General features: G+C 51.0%; 1 protein-coding gene across 1 annotated transcript; it reads right to left on the bottom strand.

Annotated features, from left to right (window-relative positions):
* Positions 1-9,028: 9,028 nt before the first annotated feature.
* LOC134154878 (olfactory receptor 14C36-like) lies at positions 9,029-9,796 on the bottom strand. The gene has a single exon (XM_062601509.1). The coding sequence runs from the start codon at positions 9,794-9,796 to the stop codon at positions 9,029-9,031; it is 768 nt and encodes a 255-aa protein (XP_062457493.1).
* Between the last annotated feature and the right edge of the window lie 268 nt (positions 9,797-10,064).

Genomic DNA, 10,064 nt, shown 5'->3' with positions numbered 1-10,064 from the left:
AAACTGGTAACAACTGTGGGTCACTCTCTTTGTAGAAGTAGGATGCAGAACAGCATAGGACAGGATGTAGTCTTCCTCCCTGAAGCACCAAAACAGATTCTTTGTTTTTAAAAGTGTTCAGCAAGTTTTTTCATCTGCAGTGCTTGAGATGGAGATGAGATGTCACAAAAGAGCAAACGTGCCCTTAATACACAATACACATCATCCATGGGACTTCACTGGAGATACTGGTCCTTGCCAGTCTCCAAAGCCATGGGGGAGACCAGATGGCAAATCTGGGGAAGTGTTCCCCTTTCCCATGAATTTTGCCCAGTTTTCCTCTTAACTGAGCCTGGGGAAAGCAGTTCTCATCTCTGGTCCTGGGGTTTTCCATGTCACCTTGGGGCAGTGCTTCTCCCCTGGGTACAGCCCCTGATACCTTGTATCCCCCTGGTGCCCTGCCTCTCCTGGGGAACTGCACTGCCTGGATCTCCCACTGCACCTACCTCTCCTGGGAGACTGTACAGCCCTGGCTCCCTGAATCTCCCACATTTTTGACCCTGGGCTTCTGAGGACATGCCCACACACTGCAGTGTTGCTGTCCTGGCTCCAGTGTAGAGCCTGTAAGACAGTGTTCCGCCTCAGGACCTGCATTTTTGGTTCATTTAGGTGTTTGTGAGGGCAGCAGCTCCCATCTCTGCAGCTGCTGGAGTTTCAGAATGTCCCTATAACCAGCCTTCCTGTTCTTCCTCGTCCTTGCAATATCCTGGGGTGACTCTTGCAGAAGGGAGGCTCCATGCCCCTTGAATGCTCTGAGAGATCACAGAATCACAGAATGGTTGACATTGGAAGGGATCTTTGGAGATCCTCTAGTTCCACTCTCTTGCTCAAGCACAGTCTCCTTTAACCTCTCTCTCCCGTGCTGCCGGAGGGTGGGAAGCCGGGGCCGGGAGAGGGGCAAGGACGTGCCCTTTTCCCCTGCGGCGGGGGATGCGGGCGCCGGTGCCGCGAGGTTTGTCCTTGGCTCTGGGGCACGCGGCCCCCCTGCTCCGGCAGCCCAGGCCCTTGCAGCGCTGCAAGGAGATGGAGATGAGAGAAGTAAGATGCAACACATTCAATTAGACAGGGCATTGTCTGTCTGTGACTGACAGAGCACTTAAACATCCTTATAGGGAAAGAGGGAACCATGACACTTTCTGATCACTGTCTTCCTCTTTTCTTTTCAAAGAGAGGCAGACAAAAAGTGTCTTTGCATAGAAAGACCCTTTTCAGCCTTTGATTCACCTCTGTGGATACAGTTCCTATAGCACAGTGCCTGGGTTGGAGCATGTTGGACAGGATTGTCTCCAGGTGACTTTTGAATATCTGCAGAGAAGGAGACTCCACAGCCTCTCTGGGCAACCTGTTCTAGTGCTCTGTCACTCTCGCCATAAAGAAGTTCTTCCTTATATTCAGGTGGAACTTCCTGTGGTTCAGTTTTTGCCCATTGCCTCTTGTCCTGTCACTTGCCATCACTGAGAAGATTCCAGCCCCATCCCCTTAAAACCCTTCCTTACGGTATTTACAGACACTGATAAGATCCCCTCTCAGTCTTCTCTTCTCCAAGTTAAACAGGCCCAACTGTCACAGCTTTCCTTCGTAAGAGAGATGCTCCAGTCCTTTAATCATCTTTGTAGCCCTATGTTGGACTCTTTCCACAAGTTTCCATGTCTCTCTTGTACTGAAGAGCCCAGAACTGGACACAGTACTCCAGACGAGGCCTCACCAGGGCTTCGTGTAGGAGACGGGGAAGATCACCTCCCTCAACCTGCTGGCAACAGTCTTCCTAATGCACCCCAGGATACCGTTGACCTTCCTGCCCACAAGGGCACATTGCTGGCTCATAGAGGTGGGCCTTTCCAGGTCGCCACAAAAGGAAGGACTCCTTTACGTCTTTGGGTGCCTTATTCAGCCCTTGGCACCGCCTAGATGATGCTGAGATCCCCAGACCTGCACCCTTAGCTTTCTGCCCTGTCTATTGTGTATCTACTCAATCAGAAGGAAAGCTGGGCAGAATTCATGGGAAAGGGGAAGACCTCCACAGATTTCCTACCTGGTCTCCCCCATGGCTTTGGAGACTGGCATGGACCAGGGACCCAGATAAAGCCCTCTGGATTATGTGTATTAAGGGCATGTTTGCTCTTTTCTGGCATATCATCTTCACCTTGAGCACTGCAGATGAAAAACCTGGCATGTCACATGACTTTGATCCTGGTCTTTGAAAAATGCCAACCCTCAATACAGCCCCCAAAGCCCAGATTCCTGTACAGGTCTACCCAGTGCAGACCAGTCAGTTCAGGAGCACAGAAGTGACCTCTCTAGTGCTTTATTTTAAATATTTCTCAGCTTTTGGCACCATCTGGAGGTGTTCCTTAAGGATATATCAGAAATTTTTGGAATTTTGGAAAATTTATTTCCAGAATATGATGGGAAATCTCTGTGCTCTCTCCCTGGCTGTACCATCTCCATGGCTATGACCTACTAAGCCCCAGATGGCATGAGCTGAGGTCAAAGTGAGACATGGCACATCACAGAGCCATGCCACAGCAATGTTCTCACTTCCCTGTGAGGCCTGGGTGCTGCTGGGCATTGCTGTCACATTCCTCACTGCTGCCCTTCACAGCTGGTCCATGGGAAAGAGCAGGGACAGGAGGAAGCAAGGTCACATTGATGTTCCTCATCAACAGGCAGAGGAGCAGGGACATGTTGGAGAGGGTTTTGTGGTGAAAAGACAGGGAGAGCATCCTTCCTCCCTGGGTGGAGAGAAAGATGAGAGCAAGGAAGCAAGGCAGATGATGGAGGCCTCCTGGACTGACACCATCAGCTTGGATTCCATTTCCTTGTTCCCAAGGCTCCTGAGGCTCTCCACCAAGGGTGAGGGCTTCTGGAGCTCCTTCCTGAGGTGTTGTATAAAGACTGTGAACTACAACAATAGTTGTGGATCCTGGGCTGTGAGGGTGGCTGAACAGTGTGGGGGCTGCCACAAGAGCCCGGCCTGAGGGTCCCATCTGGCTTGGGGGACAATGTGGTAGCTGAACCTCCTGGGTCCCAGGGGTGGGGCTGCCCTGAGCCCCAAGGTTTTTGTGGGGCCAGCTCCATCCTCTTATGTTAGGGGGCTCTCCATGGCCAGTGTTCCTTGGGTGTGAGTCCCCATTTGGGAGCTGGCTCTGACAGGAAATATGTCCTGTGTCCTGGAAGCTGTTGTGTCCTGCAGATCCTGGGGGGCTCTATGTGTCTACTTCTTTAGGAGAACCAGTACTCCTTCCCCTTGGATCCTTTTATGCTTCCAACTTTTCAGAGCATGCTTTGGTCTCAGAGACGTTGTGCTCAGGTGGCCATAGCCCCTGTCCTCCGGCAAAAGGGGGTCAAACCTCTGCACCCAAAAGACAGTCTGTTTGGGAGAGCACCTTGGAAACAGGTGGATTTGCCATCTCCATGCCACAGGTCTTTGTTGACTGCAAGCATTTTTCTCTGAGCCTTGGTGTGTTGTGCTTGGGGAGGTCTAGCAGGGCCATCTCCTCCAGCCCCCTGCCAGACCCACACCTCTGCAACCCATCACTAGCAGCCCCAAGCTGCTCTGCACCTGTCTGTCCCATGACCCTGGGGCTCCTCAGCCCTGTGGAGTGACATGCTGGGGCCCAGCGCAGCCCCACAGAGAACAGCCCTGGAGTGGGAGAGAGTGGGTATGAGTGAGGTTAGCAGGGCTGTGGGAGCATTCAAATGCTGTTGGGTGCCCTCACACCAAGCTGGGGGCAGCAGTGCTACCCCAGGGCTGCTTTTCTCCCAGAACTTCAGCAGGGCTAGTGGGCCATGACCTTGGGAGACAGTGACCTGTGAGAGAGGACAGCTACCCTGAGAGCCACACCACCAGCCTACCCCCAGCCTGCTCATCTGGGGCAGCTGCTGGGGTTTGGGGCAGGAAGATTTGCCTTGCTGGGGATCACAGACCTATTTTCAGCCCTTTCCTGGAGCTGCTGCTGCCACTGCAGTCCCCAGGTGCTGCTTAGCGCTGTATTTGGGAGCTCCCTGGCAGCATCTGACCAGGCTGCTGGTGTCCTTGCGAGGGCCCTTCCCCATGCTTACTGCTGTCCTGAAAAGTGCCTTTCCAAGGAGCTCTGAGAGTGGTTGTCCCCATGAAATGACCCACAGGAAATTCCACCTGAATATGAGGAGGCATTTCTTTACTGGGAGAGTGACAGAGCACTGGAACAGGTTGCCCAGAGAGGTTGTGGAGTCTCTTTCTCTGGAGATATTCAAAACCTGCCTTGATGCAATCCTGTCTGACATGGTCTAGGTTACCCTGCTTGAGCAGAGAGGTTGGACTAGATGATCTGCAAAGGTCCCTTCCAACTTTACCGATTCTGTGTTTCTAGTGTCACACTGTGCCCTGGCATTGCTGTTGCCCAGCACCACTTGCTTGGCCCTGAGACCTGTGACCCTTGCAGCAGCCTGGAGGTTGTTTCCAGATCAGCTCTGTCCCTGGGAGATGCTTGGCTTTTCCAGGGCCTTGGAAGCTGATGGGCGACCAGTCCTCCACTGGCTGTTGGTATTAGCCCTGCTCACAGGTAGGAGTGAAGAGCTGTTGAATCTCATTTCTTCTGGTTTCCCCAGCTGAGATGCCCTGGCCTGAGTCCCTCCCCATGTCTCCAATTGTCAGTGCACCAAATGGGAGAGTGCTTGTCCTTGCTGTGTGTAGGGTTTACTGGGTCTTTTCAGCACTTGGGAAGGAGCCAGACTTGCGAGTTGCAGGAAGGTCTCTCCCTCTGTCTGGGACATGAGGTCCTGTTGTCTTCAGCTTCATACTGGAGATGTTGCCCAGAATTACTTGTAGCTCTTTCTCCAATTCCGTGTTTTCACGAGCTAGTTGTAGGTATTACCTAGGCAGAAGCTGGTCTTCTCTTGGGACAGTAAGTGGTCTGTAATGGGTGTTTGGCTGAACAGTGATCATTGTGAGGCCACGAGGTGAATTAGGGAGGCCGCTCAGGAGCTGGCAGAGCCCTGAGGGAGGAAGGGGGAGCTGAAGATTGCAATGGCCACATGACCAGCGTGTGGGCAGTGGGGTCATGGCTGCCCGTGAGAGCTGTGCCAGAATATCACTAGTGTCAAATCAGTTCTTTGTTAGTAGCTGACAGGCCAGCAGGAGGCACATGGCTCGGCTGTTGAGGATGAGGTCGTGTCTGCCAGAGAACCGTAAGGCCAACAGCAGGAAGAAGGCATGGATGTTGATCCTGAGGTCACATCTGAGTGATCACCTGTTTGGATAGCAGGAGACCTGAGGCTGGGAAGGTGCTTTTGTGGTCACTTCTAGCCAAGCAGTTGATGGGATAGGACCACGCACATCGTTGGGCTATATGCTGTAGAGATCACTTCGGCCTGAGCAGCTGATTGGTCAGCATTTGGCTTATGGCTGGGGAAGTTAAAGTGAGGGAACTGCTGTCTCAGAGGCTGATAGGCCAGGGACTGGCACATGGTTGTGAAGGTTACTGTGAAATTATCTCCTTCTGAGTCCCAAATAGGTCAGCAGCAGGCCCGTGGCTGTGAATTTCCTTGTGAGGTCACTTCAGACAGAGAACCTGAAAGGCCAGCAGCTGGCACCTGGCTGGGAATAAACTCTGAAGTCACTCCTGTCCCAGCAGCATATAAAGCTGCAGCAGGAATCTGTCTGTAAATGTGCCTGTGGGGAACCTTTTGTGTTTAGAGTACCTGGTAGGTAGCAGCATGTTCATAGCAAGGAAAGCTATTTTGAGGCAACTTGTGCCTCTAAATCCATAGGCCATCAGCAGGCACCTGCTAGGGATATGAACTTGTAAGGTCTCGTCTATCCGAGCAGCTGGTAGGCCAGGAGGAGGTACTTGGCTTGGATGTTGATGGTGAGGTCACTTCTGGGCTTAGTGAGTGTGTTGTGAAGAGGGTTTGTCAGCTGCAAACAGTGCTTTACAGTAATACAGAGATGCATCTAATAAATCAAGCAGAAGTGGACAATAGTATTCCACGCTATCTGTCACAAATGTCCCTTTTGGAAAGTGTTGGAAGAGAATGGCAGGTTTGGAGAGCAGGCCTTTGTGTGTTTCAGAGCCCTTGGGGTACCCTAACTGCTGCTATGTGTGGTGCTGTGTCTGGGGTGACCTTGCTGCAGAGGTGGGAGTTGGCTGGTAACCTTCTTTGAGGCAAGTGTGAGGGGTGCAACATGTCACAATGGTGGGGTGTCCTGTGTTGGGGATGGATGCTGGCTCCATGTCTTAGTTCTCATCACACAGGGAGGTGTCTGGAGAGAGCAGTGTGGTACATGGAGAGTGCCATCAGGCTAGGGAGCTGGGGAAGACTGCCAAGCGAGGAAGTGACTCAGAAAGCAGTTTATATCATCTTTTTATATCAACTGTTTTCACTCACATAGTTACCAAAGAAATGGTTTTGCCACAGTGGAACACCCAGAGGCGATTTTTCAAACAGCAGTGCTTTAGTCGCTACCTTTTAAAATGGGCAAAATAAGGAGAACTTCCAAAGACAAAGTATTTCTTCAGAAAATAATTGGCCTTTAAAACCACTTCTCCTAGACGCATAGTCACTACAAGGAGTAGTGATGCTCAAGCATTTGTCTGCAACTCAGCAGGGAGTACTTCACAGGCCACAGCTAAGAATCAGCTTACAAAGCTGGAGCTATTTTGCGCAGATACCTTGCAAGCCCTCTCAGAATCATGTCCCTCACCTTTCCATATGCTCTTCTCTTCTCTAAGGGAGGCATTTCTGACCTGGCAGTCCAGATGTTCAACTCGGCTGAGCACGTTTTGCAGTGTGTCACAGAGCTGGTTGAGGCCTGCAGGTTTTGAAGCTCCTGCCTGATCAGCCCCCACACAGCCTGGTATTAGCTCACTCACAGACTCTTCTTTGCAAGGGAACCCTCTTGCGAGATGAAATCTCAAGTGTGGATCTGAGGCTAATTTGGACAAAGATGCCCTCTTTGCAGTGAGGTATGGATAAAGTGAGGATCAGGTCCTTCCAGAGTCGTCCAGAGCTGTCCCAGCAGGCCTTGCACAGTTCAGCTCACCAACCCATCATCCGACTGTACTTTGGAGCTTGCAGAATGAGTCCTTCTTGGTATCATACTATGAAAAACCCTCTGCCTGGTAATAATACATCATACACTATGTTGAGAAGGTTGAGCTGCCAAAGGAAGCTTCCAGATAATGTCCATGGTGTCTCTGGGCCATAGAGGCAGCATGCTGGGCCTGAAGTAGACCTAAGTGAGGATCTGTGTGGCTTCTTGGCAGGTCTGCCCCAGAGGTCTAGTCCTAAGCAGGGTGGATATGAGCCGCGCCTATCTGCCTGCCCATCATGGGCTGTTAGCCTATAGTAGTCATCATGGATTCACCAAGGGGAAATCCTGCTTAAACAATCTGACAGCCTTCTATGATGGTATGACTGGCTGGGTAGATGACGGAAGAGCGGTGGACATTGTGTACCTTGACTTCAGCTTTAGACACTGTCTGTCATAACATCCTCCTGGGCAAGCTAGGAACTGTGGGTTAGATGAGTAGACTGTGAGATGAATTGAGAAGTGGATGAAAGGCAGAGCTCAGAGGGCTGTGTTCAGTGGATCAGAGTCTAGTTGGACTAGACAGCGATTACCAGCACTGATATTACTGGCCACTGCTTGTGCTCTTGCACAGTGCTCAGAATGGCCCCAGGGTGTTTGCAATGGCAGGAGATGTGTTTGGGTGGGCACTGAGGGTTCAGGAATTGCTCTTCAGCGACCATTCCAGGGGCTTTCTGGGTCCCTACAGCTTCTCTGGGGATTACAGAGCCCATGTTTCCCCAGGTGTACCTGGATTTAGTGCTCTGTCTTCAGGTTACTCCACCATGGATGGTCTCTCACTTTGTGAGGCTCCACTCCCTGCCCATCCCCGTGCACATGCTGTCCCTGGAGATCCCCTGACCTCTCCTGGGGCTCATATTCCCTTCCAGAAGGACAACCATCTCTCATCAGCACTGTCACCAGTGAGACAGCCCCAGGCAGGCAACTCAGAGACTATTCCCCATCACCACTGGCACTGGTCACTAAGAAGTGAGCTCTGAGTGCAGCCCTCAGTCCCCAACAGACAACCCAGGGACTCTGAGCTCGTCCTCCAGATCCCATGGAGTTCACAGGCAGAACACTAAATCTTTAGTTCTGCAACCCCCTGGGGGTATTTTTGACTTCATCTTCTGAAGAAAAGCCAGACTTCAGGCACATCACAGGGTTTTATTATGTATTTTTTTTTCCACACATACTTTTATTATGGAAATTATTATTATTCTGGAGCACAGAAGGCCAGTATTGAAATTAGGAAAACCACTTTAAAAAGAGAAATTCCTGCTGCTGTGAAGGGATGTGGCTCCAGTAAATCTGCAGCCCCCACTCAAAGGCTGCAGCAAGGAAGTGCCTGCTATGGCAGTGGGACAACGATACTGTGAAGCTCATGTTCTGTCCCCACAAGCTGCTTCCAGACTCCCCTCCACCCTACTCCCCCTTCACCTGTAGTGCTGCAGTGCTAGAGAGCGAAAGGAGCAGCCCACAGTAACAGCTGGCTGCCACCCTTGCAGAAGTGAGGTGTAAGATCACACCACGACTATGGCCGAGGGAGCTGAGCTCTCCTAATGGACACAGGACCCATGGTCTCACCCTGTCTGTACTTGTCTGAACCTGACTCTGTGCCCCTGAGTGCCCTTAGTGTCAGTACCAAAAGAGACACTGCAAAAGGGAACTCTCCTTATTGACCTGGTGGCATTTGAGGAAGACTAGTGGGTTCTGAGGTTCCCCATCCCTGACAATGAAGGAGGAAGCCTGGCTTTGTTCTTCAACAGAGTCTCTGAGTCAGATTCAAATGCAAGATTCCTGAGGAGATGTGACATGAAATGGATATTTTTTGTGTCTTTTTTTTTAACATGGATGCAAAAGAGAAAAGAAAGAAATAAATGCACAGCACACAGCTTTGATTCTAGTTATTCTAGTGAGTGAATGCACATGGGATAGTTATTGGTGCTGGCCTTGTACCCATGCGATCAGTTTCATCAGTGCATCCTTGAGCTCCTTGTTCCTCATGCTGTAGATGAGGGGGTTCACTGCTGGAGGCACCACTGAGTACAGAACAGACACCACCAGATCCAGACCTGGGGAGGAGAGGAAGGGGGGCTTCAGGTGGGCAAAAACTGCAGTGCTGACAAATAGGGAGACCACAGCCAGGTGCGGGAGGCACATGGAAAAGGCTTTGTGCTGGCCCTGCACAGAGGGGATCCTCAGCACAACTTTGAAGATCCGCACGTAGGACAGCACAATGAAAATGAAACACCCAACAAATAAACAGCTACTAAATACAATGAGCCCAGCTTCCCTGAGGTAGGAGTCAGAGCAGGAGAGCTTGAGGATGTGGGGAATCTCACAGAAGAACTGGTCCACTGTGTTGCCTTGGCAAAGGGGTATTGAAAATGTGTTGGCAGTATGCAAGAGAGCATAGAGAAAACCACTGGCCCAGGCAGCTGCTGCCATTTTGACACAGGCTCTGCTGCCCATGAGTGTGCTGTAGTGCAGGGGTTTGCAGATGGCAACGTAGCGGTCATAGGCCATGACTGTGAGAAGATAATACTCTGCAGAACATAAGAAAAGGAAGAAAAAGACCTGAGCAACACATCCTGAGTAGTAAATGGTCCTGGTGTCCCACAGGCAGTTGGCTATAGATTTGGGGACAATGGTGGAGATGGAGCCAAGGCCGAGAATGGAGAGGCTGAGCAGGAAGAAGTACATGGGATTGTGGAAGTGGTGGTCACTTGCTACTGCTGTGATAATGAGTCTGTTGCCCAGGAGGGCAGCCAGGTAGATGCCGAGGAGGAGCAAGAAGTGCAAGAGCTGCAGCTCCCATGTTTCCATAAATGCCAGGAGGAGGAACTCATTGAAGAAGCTGTGATTGGACATTTGATTGCCCTAGGCATATTGAACTGCCAAATGAGAAAAAGACAGGGACAAGTTAGGAGAGACTTTTAAAGGAAAATAAATAATTCAATAAAATGTTTTA

Source organism: Rhea pennata, unplaced genomic scaffold (assembly GCF_028389875.1).
Source record: "Rhea pennata isolate bPtePen1 unplaced genomic scaffold, bPtePen1.pri scaffold_51, whole genome shotgun sequence".
Taxonomy (NCBI): Eukaryota; Metazoa; Chordata; class Aves; order Rheiformes; family Rheidae; genus Rhea; species Rhea pennata.
This window is presented reverse-complemented; position numbering and strand designations above follow the sequence as displayed.